General features: G+C 53.4%; 1 protein-coding gene across 3 annotated transcripts in view; it reads left to right on the top strand.

Moving 5' to 3' along the window:
- PLEKHG3 (pleckstrin homology and RhoGEF domain containing G3) overlaps nt 1-23048 on the top strand; it is a 42601-nt gene that overhangs the window by 11614 nt on the left and 7939 nt on the right. For all 3 annotated transcript variants that reach the window (XM_029951906.1, XM_029951905.1, XM_029951904.1), the window contains exons 2-12: nt 15188-15574; nt 16553-16650; nt 17878-17947; nt 18228-18274; nt 18397-18547; nt 18636-18767; nt 18991-19173; nt 19729-19821; nt 20073-20159; nt 20413-20446; nt 20773-20871. In XM_029951906.1, coding sequence (XP_029807766.1) covers nt 15227-15574; nt 16553-16650; nt 17878-17947; nt 18228-18274; nt 18397-18547; nt 18636-18767; nt 18991-19173; nt 19729-19821; nt 20073-20159; nt 20413-20446; nt 20773-20871 — 1342 coding nt within the window. In that variant the 5' untranslated portion in view covers nt 15188-15226. The remainder of the gene's footprint in view (nt 1-15187; nt 15575-16552; nt 16651-17877; nt 17948-18227; nt 18275-18396; nt 18548-18635; nt 18768-18990; nt 19174-19728; nt 19822-20072; nt 20160-20412; nt 20447-20772; nt 20872-23048) is intronic.

Genomic DNA, 23048 nt, shown 5'->3' with positions numbered 1-23048 from the left:
AATGTCTTTTATTTCTTTTTCTTGCTTCATTGCCCTGATACGAACTCTAGTAAGTGTTGAAAAGCAATGACGTGAAGGGACATCCTTGTCTTGTTCCTGATGTTAGCGGAAAAGTAGTCAGTCTTTCTCCATTGAGTATGAAGTACCTGTTGGTTTTTTTTGTAGATGCTCTTTGTAAGGATGCGGATGTTCCCTTCTATTCCTAGTTTGTGGAAGTGTTTTTATTATGGAAAAGTGTTTGATTTTGTCAAATGTTTTTCTCTGGGTCTACTGAGATTATCAGGTTGTTTTGTATTTCATTAATATCTTGATTTTTGGATGTTAACCCAACATGTATTTCTGGGATAAATCCAAACGGTCATAGTGTATACTCTTTTATGTGTTACTGGATTCAATTTGTTGGTATTTTGCATCTTTATTAGGGATTTTAAACTGTAGCTTTCTTTTCTTGTAATGCCTGGTCTTGATATTGGGGTAATATGGTCTCATAGAATGAGTTGGGAAGTGTTCCTTCTTCTACTTCTAGAAGAGTTTGTAAAGAATTGGTATTAATTCTTCTTTGTTTGGTAGACTTCACCAGTAGGGCGCTCTAGTCTTGGGCTTTTCTTTATTGAGAATTTAAAAATTACTAGTCAGGCCCTTGTTAACAGTTCTTGTCAGATTTTCTATTTCTTCCTGAGTCAGTCTGGTTTGTGTCATTTAGGAATTTGTTTGTCTAAGTTATCTAATTTATTGGCATATAGTTTTTTGTGGTATTTCCTTATAACCCTTGAAGATAATTCTTTTCTGTCTTTCATTTCTCCATTTATACTATGCACGATATATCTAAATGTGGGCTTCTTTTAAATATAACTTGTGCTTTAAATCAGAGGACAGATGTCTACCTTCTGTTCTGGAAAATTCATATACGTTCCATCATTGAAAATTGTCTCTCCCCCATTTCCCTTTTTCTTTTGGAACTCTCTGGATCTCTGTGTCTCTTAATGTTCATATTTTCTATCTTTTCTCTTTGCACTGAAATCAGGATGCTTTACTTGTTTGTTTGGTTGGTTTTTTTTTGACATGTCCCTAATTCTCTCTCTAGCTGTGTTTAATTTTCTGTTTAACCTACCTATTGGGTTTTATTATTTTTAAAAGGATTTTTAAAATTGTTTCTAAATTTTTAATTTTTATTTATTTATTAATTTTTTAACATTTATTTTTGAGAGACCGCAACAGAGCATGAGCAGGGGAGGGCAGAGAGGGAGACACAGAATCCAAAGCAGGCTCCAGGCTCCGAGCTGTCAGCCCAGAGCCCATTAGGGGGCTTGAATTCACAAACCACGAGATCATGACCTGAGCTGAAGGCAGACGCTTAACCAACTGAGCAACCGAGGTGCCCCTTATTTTTTTAATATTTATTTGAGAAAGAGAGAGTGTGTGTGGGCAAGAGTGAGAATCCCAAGAGAGTGAGGGGGAGAGAGAGAATCCCAAGCAAGCTCTGTGTTGTCAGCATGGGGCTCAATCCCATGTACCATGAGATTATGACCTGAGTCAAAACCAAGGGTCCAGTGCTTACCCCACCTAGCCACCCAAGTGCCCCAAGATTTTTTTCTCTTTTTAAGTAATCTCTGCAGCCAATGTGGGGCTTGAACTTAGAACCCTGAGATCAAGAGTCGCATGCTCTACTGACTGAGCCAACCCATACCTATTGGATTTTAAATTTCAATATTGTATATTTCATTTCTGTTTACTACTTTTTCGAAGTCTTGCTCAGATTTTTCTTTTATTTTGGCTCTTGGAGTACCAGTTTGTTCCAGCTTTCTATTCCCTTGTGATGGCTTTTTGTTGTATGGCTAGTGATGTTTATATTCCGCTCCCCTTCAGTGGTTGCAAAGAGTCGGATGCTTACAAGTATATTTGGGAAGTCTGCACTGGTGAGGATGAGCTCCGGGACATAAGAAATGTGTGGGTTGGTGGCTCACGTGGAGTGGAGGAAAGGCTTGTTGGAAGGCTTTTCCCTGGGACTTCGCAGTCTGCTTGCTTCTTACACAGGACTCCTCTTGAGTCCCCTCCTCAGAGCCTTCCCAGGTCTTTTGACCAAACAACGTCCCCATCCCCCACTCACACTCTTTATGACATTTATCACTATCTGGAAACATATTAGTCATTTGTCTACTGTTTGTGTCCTTCCCACTGGAATGTAAGCTCCTTGATAGCAAGGATTTGCCTAACGTATTGCTCTGTTCTCAGGACCTGGCACGCAGTTTATATTGCCAATAAATGTGAGCGAGTTTGAGTAATCCTCTGCAGACAGAAAGTCCTCCCAGCCTGGATTCTGCAGCTTTCAGCTGGGCTGGGTCTGACCAGGCAGCAGAGAAAAGGTGAACAGCTTGACTTTCCATTCCCAAAGCTTTCTCTGGGCCTCCTCCAGGGGAAGGTCTTTTTCTGGCATGTGCTTGCGCACCTGCCAAAATCAGTAGTAGGCATCTGAGTGCCAGAAGACCTAGGGGGGAAAGGGTACCGCCCCCACCCTGAAGATCCGGTCCTTACCTGTAATTGAGTTAAGACTAAGAAGACACAGCATTCACAGAAGACGCTTTAGGGTACTCACTACTCACTGAGCTGCTGTGCAGATGAGCACCCCTGACTGTGACGGGGTGCAGAAGGGCAGCCTGTGCGCCGGTCCTTGGGCCATCCCTCAGCAGGCACAGAAACCATTCCTGGAAGCTTCCAGGAGGGAGTTATGAATACCCAGGTGACTCCATTTTGTCCTCTTTCTGAGATTGCCCCTTAGTGTAGGAACTTGTTCGGACCAAGGACCAAAGTGTTAATCCGTAAAACTTACAGTGCCTGAGGGCGTTCCCACTGGGCGGGTTGAAGGAGTGCCATCTGCCTCTCCTAAGAGACGGAGGAATGGCGGGAAGGAGGAATGGCGAAGAGCTCTGGAAGCAGGATTCCAGGAAACCCTGGCTGTCCCCCTCTTCCCTCCCCGTTCGGCCTTGGGTAAACGAGCCCATGGCTGGCGCTGGACTTCGAGGTTGTTGTGAGGAGACTGCACAGAGGTTGTGTTCGGCACCATGCCTGGTGCACCCTAGTAACGTGCTGTTTGGCATTCCAGTCTGGCATCTTGGGAGCCACTAGTGCCTCAGTTTCCTTATCTGTAAAACAGATACTAATGCCTGCTTCCCACCTGCTTCTTCCCTGTGCTCCTGGCTGTTGTTAGGACAAGGGTTAATAGCCTCAGGCCTTGAGGGCCTGGGGTGGGGGAGGAGCCACATAAACGGAGCATTGTTGTGCTGGTGAATGATCTGGCTTTGTTCAAGTGTCTTCAGTATTTGACTTCCTGCCGTTAGTGTCCCCTTGTGTTTAATTGCTTAGATATTTGCATGTCCTCACCGGGCAGCTTACCTGCGGGACTGTGGCCAGGCTCCTCACCCAGCGGGGACCTGGCTGAATTAGGGTGAGGAGCCTCATTTCCTCCGTCGAGTAGGGGGAGGGCCCAGGAACCAGGAATGAAAGAAATGCAGAAAGTATGACCCACACGCAGAACTGGTTCTGAATAGGACATTGATGGAAGAGCTTTTGCAGGAGGCGGCGGGCGCTTTAATTCCCGAGGCTGTCGGTGGCAGCCTGCTGCTCGCCCTGAGCCTGTTAACCGCTCGGCTGCCGGGGCTGGGAGGGCGCTGGGAGGGCGCAGCTCCAGGCCCCAGGCAGCCCTCTTGGTGCTCCGATGGGAGCCCTTTTGAGGAAGGCGGTAGGTACCTGGCTGAGGCCAGGCCAGGGGGTACCAGGGGCCCTGACTCTCAGCTGGGGGCCTCTAGGCCTTTACACACTCCCCTGTGAAACCTTGGCCAGCTTCAGGTTTGGGGGCAAAAGGTAGGTTTCTCCCTTGGGGGTTCAGAAACTGAGGCACCCCATTAGGTGTAGGAGAGCTATTTTTTTGTTTTTCTTTTATCCTACCCTGGCTTCCAATGGATTTGTCCACAGTGGCTGGGTAAGAGCAAGGCAGCCCTGTGTTCCTGTTTTAGAGGTGACTGTAGACGGTTCTCCTGGGGGTTTCAGAGGGCCTTCTGATTTCTGTTCCGAGTTGGGTGGTTAGTGGAGCGGCCCAGCACAAAAGCGCATACGCGCTGGGAAAAGCAGAGTTAATCTCCCGCTTCTTCCTGAAGTTTCTTTTTCCCAGAATCCACAGAGGGTGGTTATTTTGGATAAAATCAAGTGGTGGCAGGTCAGCAAGTGAAAGGAAGTTCTCCCCCACCCTGTGTCATCCCGGATGCACGCTGCCAGGCAGGGGTTGTGCCCACCACTTCTCGACCTCCGGGCCGCAGGAGCAGGGAGGTCAGGGAGCAGATTGCCACCTTGACTTGACTATGTTTTTTAACCTTGAATCAAGGCCTGGCTTTTTCAGGAGCGGGATTGTGCTGCCCGGCCTGTGCTGCACCGCACCATGTGCGTCCCCTCACCCCAGATGGGGCTTTGGTGACAGCTGTCCCTCCTATCTGCATTCTGGTCTCCTAACCTCTCAGCTATAGGAGAAAGCTCCTTTCCTCACACCTGGAAACTGGTTGGATGAGTTTCTTGGGCCTCCCTGGTTGGGACCCTTAGAAGGGAAGCAGCCACAGGGGTGGAGACGGGTACTGTGGCGTGGCGAGGGGCCCTCCTGGACTCTGGGAGAGGGATCCGTGAAGGCCTTGCTGCCTAAAGGGCTTGGCTGCCTTTGAGAGTCGACACTTGTTGTGAGAGCCTATACAGTCTGCCTTATAGAAGAAAATCCACTTTCCTAAATTCCCTGGGTCAGGCACCAGGCCCAAGATCAGCATCCCCGGCAAAGAAGGAGGGGTCATTGGGGCACTTTGGCTGTAGTGCCCGAGAGATGGGGAAGGGAGGAGTGGTTTGATGGGTGGAAGCAGTTCACGAAGGGGGTGGCGGGGTGCTGCTCACATTTTGCATACTTTCCTGGGTCTGGATGGTCATGCTTGGAAGTAGAGAGGAAGTTGCATTTGGGGCAGCCACCCTGTTGGCAGCCTTGCCCACTAATTCTAACTTACTTAGAGAGGGAACGTGAGAATTTGGGAAAGGGAAAAAAATCCTCACGTGGTGAGATGTATTCTGACCAGTCCCCAGCCCAGAAGGGAGCCTTTGGCCTGGAATCCCAGTGGGACATTCTCTTCCGGTTAAGCCCCCCATCTCTCAATTTTCTAGAGTAGGTGTTTTCTTCCTGCTTTCATAAGCTTCTAATTTACATGAAGCTGTGTCTTCACCTTTACTGGGATCCTCATTTCTGCCCCCTTCACAAGGGTTGAAACAGGTCTTGTTTTTCTAGCAGATGCTTCCCTGGGTCTTCTCTCTCCTCCCTGAAGCTCTCTACAAACAGTCAGCACCTTCTTGGGCCTCTGGATTCTTCCTGAACACTCTTTGGCTATGTGGACACCTACTCCCCATGTGCAGTCTGTCCCTTTCTGGGGCACATTCTCACACCTCATCTCCTAGAGCCCTTCTCTACCGGGGCTCAGTAGTTGTTTTTTCAGGCACGGCTCGGGTGTGTCCTTTCCCGCAGAGCCATTGCGATGCCTACAGTCTCTCCCATTCCTGCCAGCCTGGGCTCTTGCTGTGAGCTGCCCCAGTTCCTTGGGACTCAACTCTTCCCTGCCGCTGCCTTTGCCCTCACGTCCCTTCTTCACCTGGCCAGTAAAACCTTGTTCATCATTCAAGGCTCAGCTGAAGGATCACCTCCTTTAAAGCTGCTCGGGTCACCCAGGTGGCATTAGTTATTCCCTCTTTTGTTAGCAGTTTATGTATCTGTACTTCTGTACCAGCCCTCAAGGCATTGCTTTGTGGATAACTTATTTATATGGCTGGTTTTCCTTTTAGAAAGACAGGGATGGTGTTGTATTCATTTCAGCATCCCTAGGGCTTAGCATCATGCTCAGAAGTGTGGAATGAATTCACCAAAGTGGAGACAGTCTTGAACTCCCATGCTGCTCATGACCCCATTCTCTACCTCCTTTTGTTATTGATGGGCTTGTCTTGTTTCTCTTGATAGAGTGTCCGCTCTTGAGATCAGGCTCTGTGTGATTCATCTCTGTCTCCCACAAGGCTGCCACAATGTCTTTGTGCAAAGGGAGTGCTTGAAAATACTTGTCCAGTGAATTCTGAAGCTCACGACTTAGGAAGGGCAAGGACTGTTATCCCTAAATGAGAGGGTAGACACTGTGGCATAGATTGCTCACTGCCTTTCAGCCAGCTGGTTGGAGGCGGAGCTAGGGCTGATTTTGAGCAGTGCTAGCCGGGGTCCCTGGGCCCATACACTTTCTGCTGCTGTCCCCCTCTTTGACAGCCCCTGTGATTTAGGAAATGGGTGAATAGCAAGGCTTTTCCTAGTACCTTGTGGTTTAGTTTTATGTCCTAGTCCTTCCCATGTCCACCTTGGAGTTGGATTTCATCTTTTCTTTAAAACCCAAGAACTAGTGGGTGGCTCAGGCAGTTAAACATCCGAACCTTGACTTTGGCTCAAGTCATGATCTCCCATTTTGTGGGTTCGAGCCCCGCGTTGGGCTCAGAGCCTGCTTGGGATTCACTCTCTTTCTCCTTCTCTCTCCCTCCCTCCCTCCATCCCCTGCTCTTTTGCACTCCCCCCCCCCAAGCCCAAAAATAAAAACTTAAAAAAAAAAACATAGTAACCTAGGGACTAGTGTCAAGGATGATTTTTATTGATCACTTATTTGTGCTTTTGCTACCTTACATTTCCTTAAATTCTGCTCAGGCTTGTTCCCCTCCGTGGCCCTCTTCATCGTCAGCTCCTGGTAGCACATGCTGTCTCTCCCTGTAGAACTCTGAGGAATGTGCCTGCCTGCTCCAGCAAAGGACTCTGACTCACTCACACCTCATCTTCTGGATTGCCCTTCTCTTGGGCATGGGGAGCAGACTGTTTTCTTTTCCTGCTGAAGTGCTCTATATTTTTTCATATAAGATCATGGTTCAAATCGGTGTTGGGATTATAAATGATGAAATGGTTGGTGGGGGAGGATTAGGTCATGCTAGCTCACCAAGTTTAACACTTTTACCTTTATTATTAATTGGGCATGGAGGTAAACATTTTAGGCACAAGTTGGAAAAACATCTCCTGTCCCAGTGCTTGTGCAACAAATAATAGTTTGTCCATCCTTGTCATCCTACCATTTATGGTGGGCCTATGGATTGGTCTATTTGTATCATTTCAGTCTTGGAGACCAGTGAGGTTGGTGCTGCTGTTCTCATTTTGCAGATGAGGAACTTTAAGCTCCGGCGAAGGGCTTGCCCAAGACCGCAGGGCTGGTAAAGTGGAGCAGCTGGCTTTCAGACCAGGTCTGCCTGACTCCAAAGCCTGTGCATCCATTTAGTGCGTGTAACTGCTGCTCCATGGACTTCCATGCACACGCGCGCTTGCGTAGTCTCTCTCCTCTGCTGGGGACACGGAGGGACCTGCTGAGATTCTCCAGTGTTTTTGAACGTGATGCAACAGTAAATGCTGTGACTGTTGAAGGTGTGGCTTCTGCTTTCTCCCTTCCTCCCCCCACCCCCCCAGCCTGGAGGCATCCAATCAAGCAGTCCCTGCAGTGTGGGGGTGGGGGGTAGGGAGCAGGGGGAGGGGTGGTGGTTTAGGGACAGCAAGGTGGCTCCTTTGCAGGGCTAGGTTCGTGAATTTTGCCAGTAAGGAGTGGAGGTCCTGTGAGCCTTTTTGGCCTAGTGGTGAGAGTGGGGGCCTCTGGGACGTGGAATCTGTCCATGATGTGTAGCACCAGCTTTAGCTGCTCCATCTTCTGGGGACATTGTGTCATTCCCCTTAGTGACAGGCTGTGCTGGGAGCCAAGTTGACCTACCCTGGCTGTGAGCAATAGCAACTTTTTGAAAAAGTTTTATTTATTTTGAGAGAGAATATGAATGTGAGCAGGGGAGGGCAGAGAGAGGGAGAGACTCTCATGACTTGATCCAAAATCAAGGGTCAGGGATGCTTAACCAACTGAGCCACCGAGGTGCCCAGCAATAACAATTTCTAATCAACGGTAATTACTCTCATTTGCCTTTCATATATATGTATATGGGACTTCCTGGTAGAGAGCTTTTCCTGGAATATTAGTAGGGAAACCTTACTGTAATCTCTCCTTCAAATTCTGGAGTGGTTCCTTGGCCACTTTTCCCTTTCTCTCAGTTTTTTTTTCTGGCTGATCACTTGATATGTGGCATGACTGCAAGGCAGCTGCGCCCCAGCTCTAGTCCGTTGTCTGGGGCCAAGTGGGACAGCACTGCTGGGGTGAATGAGCAGTCACCGCTCCTGGGCACCTCTTGGCAGATAGAAACCTGCTGGCAGTGCCTAACGTAGACGCTCATTCGTCTAGGAGGAACTGGCTCAGACCTCTGTTTATCCTTCGCCTGCTGTGGGAAGGGTGAGGGGTGCTACCACAGGTGTTTCCTGAGCACCTAGCATGTGCCTTGCTCTCTGGGGGTGAAGGAAGGGTGCAGGAAAGGAGGCCCACTGGGTTTTCTTGTATAAGTCCAGAAGAAAAGCATACACATACGGACCCCCAAGGGCCAGTACTTTTAGTGATACTCGGGGTCATTAGAGTTAAAAGAAGTTCGTGTCTATTAGTGTCCCGGGGCTGTGGCTGCTTCCGCCCCACAAACTCAGTTGCTTGAAACAACACGTATGTATTACTGTACAGCGCTGGAGGTCAGAACTGAATCTCGACCCACAGCTGTGTCCTTCTGGAGGCTCCAGCCTCCCGAGGCTGCCTCCATCCTTTGGCTCGTGGCTCCTTTCCTCTCTCTGCAAAGCTAGCAGCCTGGCATCTTCCAGCCTCTCTGTCTGTCCCTCTGCTTTTCTTGTCACATCAACTTCCGACTCCTGCATTCCCTTTGTAAGGACCCTGTGATCAGACCCACCCTGGTAACCTGGGGTGATCTCCCCATCTCAAGAGCTTCAACTCATCACATCTGCAGTCTCTTTTGCCGTATAAAGCAACATCCATACGTTTCTTATATCCAACAATTAGGATGTGGATAGTCTGAGTTGTGTGTGGGGTGTGTGTGTGTGTGTGTGTGTGTGTGTGTGTGTGTGTGTGTGTGTGTTTTGAATGGGCTGGAAGTGGTTGAGGAGGCCTTTCTGAAGGAGGTGATTTGACTGAATTTGTGTAGGGGGAGAGGGTCTGGGACACAACATCAGGTATGAGAAACATCATGAGCAAACGTTGGGGTCGTGGGATGGCGGGGACAGTAAGGTACGGTCTTCCCTCTGAGACAGATGCCAAGGGCTTTCTCTCCCTTCCAAGGCCAGGCTGGGAGGTTTTCTGGATTTCAGTCTGTAGGCCGACTTCCTCCCAGAATACAGGTGGGAGGGCTCCATTGGCAGCCACAATCCCTTTCCTTCCCAGCAGCTGAAGTCCTGCTTTTTAAGGACTCGGCCACACTTGGTGGCCCCTGCTGTTCTGGGGTGGTGGGAAAAGGAATTCACCAGGGAAAAGAAAACTCATGAGGGGAAATGAATTTGAGCCAGCTGGCCTGAGTTTGTGACCCAGAAACCCTGCTCACTCTGTTTGCATGGCCTCGGTGACAGTCACGTTGCTCACATTGAACACATGGAACACGGTCACTCCCCAGGGAGCCTTCCTTTGTCCTTTTCTTAGGGTGCTTTGGGCCCCTGGGTCTCCGGGGAGGGCTGGAAGGGGCCGGAGTAAGGAAGCTGCTCTGAAAGGGGCAAAGAGCCAGACCCTCTCAGGGATCCTCCTGTCCTCGGGAAAGCCTCTAGGGCCGTGGTGAAAGGTGTCCTCTCGCTGGCGTGGCCGAAGGGGAGCGGCCAGAAGAGACCGGGACGAGCCAGGCGCGGAGCTGGGGGCGACAGCAAGGCTGAGCGAGCTCAGCGCCTGTTTGAGCTCTCCGAGGAGGGTCACCTTGCTCCTGCTGTGTGTGTCTGGAGAAGCCTGAGCTGTGCTCTGTTACTTCCTTCCGGTACCCTCTCTGAGGAGCTCCTGACAGGGGAGTTGGGGGATTGTTCTGGGAAGGTCAGAGGTCCATGGCGGGTTCTGAGAGCCTTCGAAGAGTATAGGAGGTGTCTAGGAGGTGTCGTTGAGAGGTGAAGGAAGCCCCTGGGGGAGGTGGGTATGCAGGGCCAGGGGATTTGGGAGCAGTTGCCTTCCGGAGAGCCCCCTGCTCCTTCCCTGCCCGCCTCCAGGGCAGGAGTGTCTCCCGCTTCTTGGGCGTGGGGCGAAGGGCGGCAGGTGAAAGGATGGCATCAGCCTCCTCCGCACCTGGGCCCGGCCCCTCTGAGGCAAAATGTTTTCTGGGGCGTCACCAGAGCTGGCCCGCGCGAGGCTGCCCGGCGAGGGCCCCTCTCCCTCTCCTGCCTTCTCCTCAGCCCGCTGGCCAAGGAGGGAGAGCCAGAAGGGGATGTGGCTGAGTCCTGGGGGTTCCCCCGGACCAGAAAAGGAGAGAGGTTCTCCAGAAGGTTCCGGGTGAGTGTCTCTCTGTAGGACCATTATTTCTGAAATTGGCGGAGGGGTGGGCGTGGGGTGGGGGTGAGGGGTGGCAGGGTCCTTTTGCCTCCGTGACCAGAAGTCTGAGGACAGAACATGGGGGCTAACTATAGGTTTTGTCACTTTTTTCTGTTGGAGGCAGGGTGTGGGTTAGGCTGGGGGCATGGTGCTGATGCCTAGTGAGGAGGAGAGGATGTGGGACCTGACCCCAGTCAGCCGTGCTGGGAATCCTAGGGGCCTGCTGCAGCCTGCCTCCCCGCCCGGGGAAGGTCCTCAGCGGGTGGAGTTGATAACCTGGAGAGGTGCGGGTGGAGGAGGGGTGCAGATTGGGTTTAAATTTGGAGAAAGTTAAAAAAAAAAAAATGGCACGAATCTCCATTCCTCTCCTGCCTCTGCCTCCCCCTCCCCAAAATGTATGTCTAAGCCACTTCTTGGGTCCATCAAAAAAAAAAGGGCTTAGGGGTCCTTCACAGGTGTGGGACTGGAGATACAATCTTCTTTCCAGAAGACTGATTCATTGATTGATGATTGGACTGACTCATGTTGAGATGGAAGAGGTCACGGCTGGGGGACATTTAGAGGAACTAGGGACTGGGTGTGGTGGGAGGGCTGGGTATCTGGCTTGGGGGTTCAGTTGCTCTCTGTCACCTCCTTCTCTAGCTCTCACTTCCCCTGCAGCCTGTCTTCCAGATGAGCTTGAAGACCTGGGTTCCAATCTTGGCTTTGAGGTGAATCTTCACAATTTGGGGGGCTCCTCAGGGAAGAGGAAGGAAGGAAAGGTTGCCTCTGCCCAGGAGCATGCGGGCAGTCCTTCTGCCATCTTGTTGGGAATCCGAACCACACACACAGTACTGGCACAGTACTGGTTGGGATCAGGCTTTTAAGGTTTTTATTTGTTTTATGTTTTTTATTATTTTTGAGAGACAGAGCGCGGGCAGCGGAGGGTCAGAGAAAGGGAGACACAGAATCTGAAGCAGGCTCCAGGCTCTGAGCTAGCTGTCAGCACAGAGCCTGACGCAGGGCTCGAACCCACGAACCGTGAGATCATGACCTGAGCCGAAGCCGGACGCTCAACTGACTGAGCCACCCAGGCGCCTCAGAGATCAGGCTTTTAGGACCAGACTGTATTCAGACTCTACTAACAGCGCCTCCCCCGCTTCGCTCCCCTGGGCTCTGCCTGGTTTGCTCTCACTGCCCCACATGCTTGTCATATGCCCTTTTTGGGTCTCTAAGTTCTATTCCAGCAAGCTTCCTGCCCCAGAGTGTCATCCTGGGGCTCCTGGTCCCTGCAGCGCTTGTCCCATGTGAGGAGTTACAGTGCGATCCCCGTGACCTCAAGCTTTTCCCCTTCTCCCCGACCTGCTATTCTTTGACTTGGAATCTGTATTTAACCACATTGTTCCAACAGGAGGGTAAAGGGCCAGAGGTCACATAGTAGCCAGTCTAGAAATAGCCGGAAGGGATCTTAACTTTCATTCCTTTACCTCCATGACCTTTGTTAGTATAGCGTTAAAACAAGTCTTCATAAGCCCCCCACGGCTTATGCTGAGGCGAAGCCAACCCATTCAGGTCTGTGACTGATTGTGGCCCTGGCTTGTGTGAAATCCATTAGGGAGGCAGCGGGCCGGGGCAGAGGGGTGTGAACACTGGAGCCTGTGTGCCTGAGTTCAGATCCAGGCCCTACCACATGCTACCTCTGTGGCCTCAAGTTTCTGTGTCTGTAAAATGGTGCTGACCTTGTAGAGTTGTTAGGCGATGCAGGTGGCTTGTGGCCGTAGCACTTAGAACGCCTCGGCTCTTGGTTGGTGTACTTCGTCTCAGCCCGAGGGGGGCTCCTGGGCACGACTTTGAGAATGGGAGCTTTGCAGGCAGAAGACTATGTTCAACCAGAGGACATTTCTCCAAGGAGAAAAGATGCTTTCGTTTCCGTGTTTAAATGGCAGTCAGGTCCCCAAAGAGTGACCCTCAGAAGGCACCCCTTCCAGATTAATCTCCCGGAGAGAGAATGTGTGACTGGGGATGGGGCGGGGGGATGTGGCTAATCTTCAACTTCAAAACTGACCTGGCCGGATGTGAAGTCCATCAGGGACCTGGACCTTTGCCGTTTAGCATCCCCTTAGGGGCTGATTGACCCCAGGTTTGATCTGGGAAAGGTCTTAGGCCAAAAGTTTCTGCCCCATTGTTCCAGCTGCTGTTGACAGCAGGGAGTTGGGGCTGGTGGTGGGGGGGGGTGCCTGACAGGGCAGCAGGCCCTGAAGGACAACCAGAGTCCCACCAACTGGGGGTTAAGGGCTGGGGGCGGAGTTTGGATCTGTGTCTTTCTTTGTGCTGAAGTGACACAGTGTTACCCTGTGGGCTGCTTCTGTAGAAAGGCCTAGTTGGTTAATTTTAAAGGCTCTTTTGAGGAGGGAGGAAAAAGGAGCAATGTTGCATTTCCCAAGGGGTTTTCCTCTGAGATGCTCAGAGTTTCACCCAGATGAGCTTGTTAAATTAATCCTCCTCTGTTGCGCCTGGAAGGGAAGCAGAAGGCTGGAATGGCCTCAGCTCTGCCCCGTGTCCTTATCTGCACAATGAGAGACTCCTGTAGCTGGACGAGGAGGTGACAGCCCTCCCCCTGCCCAAGCTGAGACCTGTAGTGGCAAAGTGCGGTGCTGGAGAGGGCCCTTGCTTGGCTCTTGACTTTGAGCTCAGGAGAAGCATGTGGTTTGCTCACCATTTGCCAGCCCACCTTTAAGGCCACTGTGCTGAGGACACCCACAGTCTAGGGCAGGGGATCTCACACTAGTCCCAGTCACGCGGGGTGAAGGGGTGACCCTGGGGCACTGGAGGAGTAGGTAGAAGGGGGTCTCCAGGTTTGTCTTCAGCGGAGGTTTCTAGAAAGGGGGCTGGCTTCTAATCTGAAACCTGAGGATTGGGTATAAGTGACACACATTGCGGGGTGGCATGACTTGGGGCAGACGGGGAGATCATGTCCAGGCAAAGAGAACTTTTGCAAAAGCTAGAGCTCAGGGGTACGTGTTCCAGGTTGGGACAGAGGCACAGAAGAGCAGGGGGCAATTCAAGGCTGCCGGAGTGAGGCCACCTTCTGGGTCCTTCTCATAGCTGTGAAGAGCTCTAGGCTGTGGTCTAGTAATTTTTGAGCCCTAGAATTAGAGGTGAAGACTTTGGGTCAGTGGTAGTGACAGTAATGTTCTAGAACTTTGTCCCTGTGGGAACAGCAATGAAATACCCATTCCGGAAAGTGGTGCTGGTGAGCTGCAGTCTTCTGGGGTTGGGGCAGAATGTTCCTCTTCTTCCAGAGGCCACAGCCCCTCCCAGGCTCACTGCTGCAGATTGGCCTGCCTGGGAGCAGCACCACCTGCTCAGGGAGTAAAGTCCGCCCGGGGCTGTGTTTGCCTCCCCGGGAGCAGTTTCCTGCTTGCTGGCTTCCTGTCGGAGCTGTGCTGGAGGGAATTTAGGGAGGCTCATGGGTGGCTCAGCCCTGGGACATTTCCGGGGCGCTGGGAGCTGGGGTGAGTCAGGCTCTACACCAGGTGCTGGGGGTTGGGGAGCCTTTGTACTACCTCCTGTGCCTTCCCTGTCAGCATCCAGAACCTTTCAGATTCCTGGTGAAGTCGCCGGTGCCCCAGACATGTAATCCCAAGGAGAATCTTACCCTCTGGCATGTATGTTGTCTTAGATTGTAAGAGCAAGAATCTTTTCTTCTTTTTAAAAATTTTTTTATTTAAAAACTTTTTTTAAGTTTACTCATTCTTGAGAGGGAAAGAGAGACAGACAGAGTGACAGAGTGACAGAGTGTGAGCAGAAGAGGGGCAGAGAGAGAGAAGGGGACACAGAATCGGAAGCAGGCTCCAGGCTCGGAGCTGTCAGCACAGAGCCCAACGCAGGACTCAGCTCACCATGAGATCATGGCCTGAGCAGAAGTGGGACACTTAACCAACTGAGCCACCCAGGCATCTCAGTGTTAGCAAGATCTCACCTGTCCTTGCTGGCGACCCCAGCACAGGCCCCAACAAGGGGGCACTTGGGAAGTGCTTTTTGATGGTCGCTATTATCGTCACTGTTCTGATGGTTTGTGGAGCCCTGGCCCCGTGCCAGGCACCCGCTCAGACCTGTACACCCAGCAGGTCGAGGCTTCCCCGCCGACACAGCCCTCGGGTAGGTGCTGGGATGCCGAGGTTTGAGAGGCCGGGAGCTTCGCCAGGGCGATGGGGCCGGCTTGGGGCTCCACCAGAAGGCACCCTGACTGCTGCTGTGGTGGAGACCTCCTCTCTGCCTTTCTGGGGCTCGGGCTTTTGAGCCCTTTATTGTTCGTGGACGTGGTCTGCCTCCCTCACCCTGGGAAAGCCTGGCGGGAGGAAGGCATGGTACTTGGGTCTCTTTGTGCCTGCTGGTGGGCTCTGAGGGAAGGGACCCCTTCCACGTTCACAGCTGTTGTTTTGGACACTGTTGTGAAATGCAAAGACATAACATTTCCATTTGAACCATTTTTAAGTGTATGGTGTTTAATTCAGCAGCAGTAAGTACATCCCCAGTGTTGCTCATCTGTCCCCAGAGACATCCCCAGGACTTCGGTTACCTCGCAGAATGGAACCTCCATACCCTTTAAATAATAACTCCCCATTCCCTCCTGCCCCAGCAGCCACCCTTCCTGTTTTGGGGAAGATCCTCAGATTGAATTCTTTGTCTGTCCTGTCCAGAATCTCCCCGGAGTGCCCTCGCCAGGCAGCGATGCCAGGATGCCTGTGTCGGCCACGCTCCGCCAAGATGGGAGCCAGGGGCGGCCGGTGAGCCTCGCCTCCACCACCTCGTCGTCGGGTTCGTCCCGTGACAGCCGTGGTACCATGGAGGAGCCCAGCGGCCCAGAGGCCGCGGCCGAGAATGGGGCGGACTCCCCGCGCGGCCGGCACCCCGCCATCGGCAACCCCAACTCCAGCGGCTGGCTGAGTGTGCGCGGGCCCCTGTCCCCGTTCAGCAGCCGGGCCCCTGCCGCCCCGGCGCTCAAGCTCAGCTACCTGGGCCGAGTGGTGCGGGAGATTGTGGAGACGGAGCGGATGTACGTGCAGGACCTGCGCAGCATCGTGGAGGTGAGGCCCGCCACCGATGGGCTGGGGGTGGGGCCTCTGGCTTCTGCTGGCCTGGCTCTCTCGTAAACCTGCGATCCCCCCTGGAAAGAGACTTCTCCCTGATAGTTTGTTGCAGAAGACCTGCTTCCCACGGAGTGGTGAGGAGGTCTCTGGGGTCGTGCCCTGGTCCCACTGCCTTACATCAGTAGCCAGGCTGCAGAACCTCCTGCCGTTGGTGGAGAGGGCTGGGGACTGCTGTGCTCACAGACACTGAGCATGGTGAGGACACTGGCCTGGACGTTGCCTACCTTTGCCCAGATCCCTGCTCTGTCGTTGCCTGGCAACGGGGTCTCGGGCACCTGAGCCCCAGGTCCCTCACCTGGGAAGTGAAGGCGCATCCCTCCCGCAGGGCCCTGTTGGTGAAGCATTTCACACCGCGGGCAGGCAGGGGGGTGGTCTGGTGGCTGCCGCTGAGGAAGTCCTCTGCTGGCTGTGGTGGGAGCGTGTGTTTGGGGTGTGTTAGGGCTGCCGTAATGGCGCAGGTAAAACGCAGACATGTAGTCTGTCCTGGTTCAGGAGGCAGAGTGCCTTCCGTGCTGTCCCCGGGACTCTGCAAGGTGGTTGCTGCCAGCCTTGGAGTTCCTCCGGCTGTTGATTAGCCCTACTTCTGCCTCCACCTTCCTCTTGCTGCCTTCTGTGTGTCCTTTCCTCTTCTAAGGACCCCAGTCATTGGAGTTAGGGCCTACCCTAAATCCAGTAGGATATCCTCCTGAGATCCTTGACTCGTTAAGTCTGCGAAGACCCTATTTCTGAGGTTCTGAATGGAGGTTAATGGGGTAGTGGGGAAGGATGCAGCCCGGCACGGTAGGCCATGTCTGGGAAGTCACACTGTAGTTGTAAATGCAGTATAGAAATGAGGCGTGGCTGGAGGAGGTGGGGGACGGACTGCGCCCGGGGACAGGGAGGTGGGGGTGGGCTCTCATGCCTCCCTCCACGCAGGACTACCTCTTGAAGATCATTGACACGCCTGGGCTGCTGCAGCCAGAACAAGTCAGCGCCCTCTTTGGGAACATAGAAAGCATCTATGCCCTGAACAGGTACGGAGTGGGCCTAACACACACTGTGTTCTGACTATGAGGCCAGTCTCAGAGCCTAGGGAGGAGCCTGGATGTGCCTGGTCTCCTGGGCTGTGACATGTGGGCCGGAGGCCTGATTGTTGACCGTGGGTGGGCAATGGTGCTCCTTCGCTGTATAGTGCTATAATTAGCTCCCTGTAGGAGAGAGGGGGTGTGGGATCATGTGCCCTGGGGCTAATGTGCTTCCTGCCAGGAAGGGGAGACCATCTGAGGCCATGCTCATGTTGGGTCCAGCCCAGGCCAGCACCCCCTCAGGGAATGGCTGGACTCTGGCATGTGATGCTCTTCTCTGTCTCTCTGTGGCCCTCATGTCTCTTCCATCTTTCTCCTCCTCTTGCACATCTCTTAACTTCTTCTTCCCCTTCCCACTGACTGCATGGGAAATCTGGGCTCCCTGGAGGTGATCTGACCCATTAGGTGAATGAACAGACCAGGCAAAAGGGGAGGCTGAGTGAGGCCTGGTGAGAGGCTGCTTCAGGGCAAAGGGGCTTTTTGAGGATCTGGCGTGTGCTGCCTGGGCCCACAGATCCCCCAGGGCAAGGGCACTGGCCAGAGGAGAGTGCGTGAGGAGACAGTGTTGATAGGACAGGATGAACCGTACCCGGGCCCTCTGAGATGGGTGAGAGACTTCTTCCTGCAAACTTCAGAAAGCTGGAGGGCAGGTGCAGGGGGCCAGGCCGGGTGCTGGTGGGGGTTGGGATGAGAGATGCATGGGAAGAGGCCACAGGGGAGCATAGTTGTTAGGGTTTCCCATAGCACCACACCCATGTTCAGGTGCTCCCTTTCCTGTATCTGTTTGCACGGAGTGGGTGAGGGGCTTTGCTTTCTTTGGGGGTCCCAATCCCCTTCTCCCTTCCCCTTTAATCCCTGCCTTTGTGTGTTTGACTCCTTCTGCTTGCAGAGGAGCTGTCTCTCCTCCTGAGGTGGGTACTAGTGTTCCCTTTCTCTTGCTTGCTGAGCATGTGGGGCTCCTTTGCTCCCCATTGTTGTGGCAGTGCTGAATACTCTCTGTGGTTGCTGGCCTGCGTGGGGCTCGCTCTAAGGCGGGGGACGGGAGGAAGCCCTGACTCTTTGGTGTGACACCAGGGCTGGCTGTGTATCTGGGAACCGGGAGGTTGGGGAGGGGCCTTGGTGGCCGTGGAGGCTGTGAGCTGTCTGGAGTCTGATGCCCACTCCCCCCTCCCCCAGCCAGCTGCTCAGAGACCTGGACGGCTGCAATAGTGACCCCGTGGCTGTGGCCAGCTGCTTTGTGGAAAGGGTAAGAAGGGTTGGGTCCTTGCCTCTTGTGCCACCTTGCTGGGGACTCAGAGGCTTCTGGCAGGGGCAGTGCCAAGTGCCCTGCGTCAGCTGGGAAGGGCATTCTGGGTGCAACAAGGGGCTGCTGGGTGGAGGGGGCGTCCCAGAGAGAGGGGTACAAGGATGGATCTGCAGGTGTTCAGGGAAAGGGGGGCAGAGTAGTCTCTGGGGATCAGGGCCATGTGTTTGGTACACCCAAGTTTGCAGTCTCCCAGAAATCACCATCTTTGGTCTCTTCTTAGAGCCAGGAGTTTGATATCTACACCCAGTATTGCAACAACTACCCCAAGTGAGTAATTGGGGTGGAGAGGGGTGGTAGAGTTATTTGGTGGGCTTGGAGCACCACATGCCCCATCTAGGCCTTCCCAGGCAGTGATGGCCACCTCCCCTCCCCCCCCGCCCCCCCCCCAGCTCAGTGGCCGCCCTCACCGAGTGCATGCGGGACAAGCAACAGGCCAAGTTCTTTCGGGACCGGCAGGAGCTGCTACAGCACTCTCTGCCCCTGGGCTCCTACCTGCTGAAGCCTGTCCAGCGCATCCTCAAGTACCACCTGCTGCTCCAGGTAACCCCAAGGTCTTCCAGAGGATTCGGGGGCCTGGGGGAGGGGCGGCGCCTGAGTCTGGCTGCCTAAGTGCCTGTCTCCTGCATAGGAAATTGCCAAACATTTTGACGAAGAAGAAGATGGCTTCGAGGTGGTGGAGGATGCCATCGACACCATGACATGTGTGGCCTGGTACATCAATGACATGAAGAGGAGGCACGAGCATGCAGTCCGGCTCCAGGTGCTGCGGGGCTGGTCGCTGGAGGGGCATGCAGGGGTAGTGGGGGGGTGTGTGGTGATCCTTGGGAGATGGCATGTGGCCGCCTGCTGGACTGAGCTGAGGGCCGGTTTCCCTGTGGGGAGCCCTGGTGGCAGCATCTGTCTGGCGGATACAGGTTGTGGCTGGGTCCACAGGAGTTTTCTGGGGCTCCCTGACTCCGGGGCTCCCGGCTTCTCTGCTGTAGGAGATTCAGTCACTGCTCATCAATTGGAAGGGACCAGACCTGACTGTCTATGGGGAGCTCGTCTTGGAGGGCACGTTCCGTGTGCACCGCGTGCGCAACGAGAGGACCTTCTTCCTCTTTGACAAAGCGCTGCTCATCACCAAGAAGCGAGGCGACCACTTTGTCTACAAGAGTCACATCCCGGTAACCAGACTGCCGTCATTTTCTCTGCCCCTTCCCCGCTTCTCCACTTCCCCCATTTTAGTGGGCCAGCCTCCAGGCTTTTTAAAGATTTTATTTTTGGGGTGCCTGGGTGGCTCAGTCAGTTGAGTGTTAGACTCTTGATTTTGGCTCAGGTCATGATCCCAGGGTTGTGGGATTGAGCCCCGAGTTAGGCTCTGCACTGTGCATGGAGCCTGCTTGGGATTCTCTTTCCCTCTCCTGTTCTCTCTCTCTCAAAATAAAAATAAACTAATTTAAAAAAAAGTTTTTATTTTGAAGTAATCTCTCCACCCACTGTGGGGCTTGAACTTACAACTCCAAGATTAAGACTCACATTCTCTACTGACTGAGCCAGCTGGGCACCCCAGGCTGCATTCTGGACCTCTTCATGGGCCCTGGGTTGGTGTGGATGCAGCTCTGTCCTTCTGAGATCACTCTCCCTGCCTCCCCAGATGGTCTCGAGGGGCTGGGGTCCCAGGTCATCCCCACCCCCCAGTGGTCCTTCTTGTGCTTGACTGCACTCTCCTCCTGCCCCAGTGCTCCTCCCTGATGCTGATTGAAAGCACCAGAGACTCCCTGTGCTTCACCGTCACCCACTACAAGCACAGCAAGCAGCAGTACAACATCCAGGTGAGGGTTGGGAGGCTGGGGACAGACTTGGCTTCTCTGCTCACTTAGCTCTGAGCCTCGGTGTCCCTCTCTGGAAGGCAGGGATCACTGTGGGCATCTCTCAGGCTTGTGTTGAGGAGTTACAGTAATCTCACGGAGGCCACAGCACAGGCCATCTTTCTGCCGCTGCCCCCGTGACAGGCGTGGCCTACGGTGGATGGCTCCAGGCTGGCGATGATAACTCCGGCTCTCTCTCCCTCGGGTCCTTTCAGGCCAAGACAGTGGAGGAGAAACGGAGCTGGACTCACCACATTAAGAGGCTCATCCTGGAGAACCACCACACCACTATCCCCCAGAAGGCGAGTTCTGGGGGCATCCCACCTCCCCGCTGACAGGGTACAGGGAGAGGCGGTCCTCAGCCAGCGCCAGAGACCTGCCAGTGCCTCCCGCTCTGGACGTTGGCTCCACTCGGCAGTGGGGATCGGTCTATGCCATTGAGCTCAGCATCGCACTGTGGGTGTCCCAGTGCAGTAAGAGCCGAGCCGGGGAGGGGAGCAAGGGAGGTACGGCACACGGTGAGGTGGTAACGGGGTGTGTTTCCTTTCCTTCCAGGCCAAGGAGGCCATCTTGGAAATGGACTCCTACTGTAAGTGTGCCCTCTCTGCCTGCTTTGCCCCTAATTGTGCACATCTCTAGGTGACGTTGCGTCCTGGGGAAGCTCTGCCTGCTGCTTACATTGCAGGGAGGATGGGAAGGGGAAGCCCCTTTTGTCAAAGGCTAGGGGTCTGCTGCAAGGTCAGGGGCATGGTCCCGCTGGAAGGTGCGACGCCCAGTGCCTCACATTCCCAGATGGAAGATGGGAGAGGAGGGAGCTCTGGAGGCTTCTGGCCCCTAGAGCTGGGGCAGGCACAGAAGTGTGGTCAGGTGTCGGTCAGAGTCTGGGCCAAGGCTGATTGTGACTCTTGTATGCAGATCCCAGCCGGTACCGCTGCAGCCCAGAGCGCCTGAAGAAGGCTTGGTCCTCCCAGGATGAAGTGTCCGCGCACGTGCGTCAGGGGCGCCGGCAGTCTGGTAAGGGAAGGGCCGTGTGGGCAGAGGGGCTTCCTCAGAGGACTCTGGACCAGGAGAGTGACTGTCGGCAGCAGCGTGGGGGCTGGCTGTCACGTCTCCGGACACCTTGGGAAAGGGCAGGAAGGAGGGTCACTGGGTGTGTATAGAGCACTCCCTCCCAGTGCTCCCGCTTCTGGTCCTTCTTGTGCACCAGGGGTGGGCGGCCCACCTTTTCCAGCGCCCTGGGAATGCTTGTTTACTCAAGCCTCGGTGCCCCTCAGCTTTCCCGCGACCGAACCCTTGCTCCTCTGCCATTCGGAATCCTGGGGCTCGGCCAGGAGTGACGCTCAGACGTCATGGGTGATCCCCAGCCCAGTTCTGGGGCAGAGCAGGGGCGGGACGTGGGGAAAATGAGTTAGACGTCAAGTGGCACCAAACCCAGACAGGAAATATTTACTTTGGGTCTCAGGAAAAAGTTCAGTTTTCCTCTGCTGGGTTTTCTTCCATGACTGGGCTTGCTACTGTGTACTTGGATTTACTGGAATGAATCGTCTGTTGAAAAAGAGAAAGCCTTGCTTTTATTCTCAGCTCTGGGGGTGATAAGTGTGTGTATTTTCTACGTCTGTGTGTCTGTTTGTACTCCACTCTTCAGTCTGAGGTCCAGGGACGGATTTAGCTTCAGCTGGTACCTACCAGACATAGACAAGGTGAGAGTTGGAATGAGAAATGTCTCAGAAACCCCTGGAGAGAAGATTTGGGAGTACTGGCCACACTGTCCTGGCTTGGATGTTCGTGGTGCCCTGGGCTTTGATGGGCTGTGACCCACGGGTCCCCTGAACAACAGCTGTGTGGGTTGACACGTGGGCTTTGGTTTTCTGGAAGATGGAGCCAAGCGGTCTCTGGGAAGCTTTTGTGGTTTTGTTTTGTTAGGTATTAGTCCCAGTGGATCTTACACCCTAGGCAAATTGGCTATGGTTGCAGAATTTTTATGACTTCCTATTGTTAAAAGTCCCAAATTGGGGCTGTTACTTCATACGTTTCTGGCCCTTTTTGTTTTCCTTTCTTCTCTAATGTTCTTTCCGCCCTTCTAGTGTTCCCCTTTAACCTGCCATAGCTTTGAATTGGAAGCTCTGGCACAAGGAGGTGGTGATGGTGGTGGTGGTGTTGGTTCAGACAGCAGCACTGCCTCTCATAACATCAGCGTCCAAACTGTAGCTCTCGAGGCACTCCAGAAACGGGCTGGTTCAGAGCTAAGTTTCCACACAACTGAGACTTTAGCCCATGATCACGGACAGAGTCATGTTCTGTTTACTTGTTTTCATACTTTCATTTTAACCATTATGAGACAAACATCTTTCCTTTTTTTAAAAAGAAACTTTTTTAATGTTTGTTTATTTTTGAGAGAGAGAGAGAGAGAGAGAGAGACAGAGTGCAAGCAGGGGAGGAGCAGAGAGAGAGGGAGACACAGAATCCAAAGCAGGCTCCGGGCTCTGACCTGTCAGCACAGAGCCCGACGTGGGGCTGGAACAGCGGGGTCATGACCGGAGCCGAAGTCCTACACTTAACTGAGCCACCCAGGCGCCCCGAAACAAACATCTTTCTAAAACATGCTTCCTGCTCTTGAGCCTTCTAGGGTAGAGGCTGCTGACCACAGTTGATCTTTGCCTTTTCTGGAGTCGGAGGGACAGCACTGCTGCGGCGTGCGAACCGCTCGGGCAGGGGCATTCGCCGTGTGTCCGTCCTGACCCCGGAGCGCGCGTTCTAGTCTGTCGCAGGGTGCTTGCATGTAGCGGCTCTTCTCCCCGCCTGTGTTGTTTGAAATCGTTTGACTGAACTTAGAAGTAGTGTGGGTGAAGGCTGGCAATGGGCCTGTGGCCCTCTCAGTCAGTGGAGCATGTGACCCTTGATCTCGGGGTTGTGAGTTTGAGCCCCATGTTGGGTGTAGAGAGTACTTTATTTTTTTATATTTTTTATATTTTGTTAAAACAAAAATGTTTTGAGTTTATTTATTTTGAGGGGGAGAGAGAAAGCATGCATGAAAGGGGCAGAGAGAGAATCCCAAGCAGGCTCCACACCGTCAGCATGGAGCCCACTGCAGGGCTCGAACGCCTAAACTGTGAGATCATGACCTGAGCCAAAATCAAGGGCTGGTTGCTAAACTGACTGAGCCATCCAGGCGCCCTGGGTGTAGAGGTGAC

The sequence above is a fragment of the Suricata suricatta genome, chromosome 9, assembly GCF_006229205.1.
Source record: "Suricata suricatta isolate VVHF042 chromosome 9, meerkat_22Aug2017_6uvM2_HiC, whole genome shotgun sequence".
Taxonomy (NCBI): Eukaryota; Metazoa; Chordata; class Mammalia; order Carnivora; family Herpestidae; genus Suricata; species Suricata suricatta.
The sequence above is the reverse complement of the archived record's forward strand: the minus strand, read 5'-3'. Positions and strand labels throughout refer to the sequence as shown.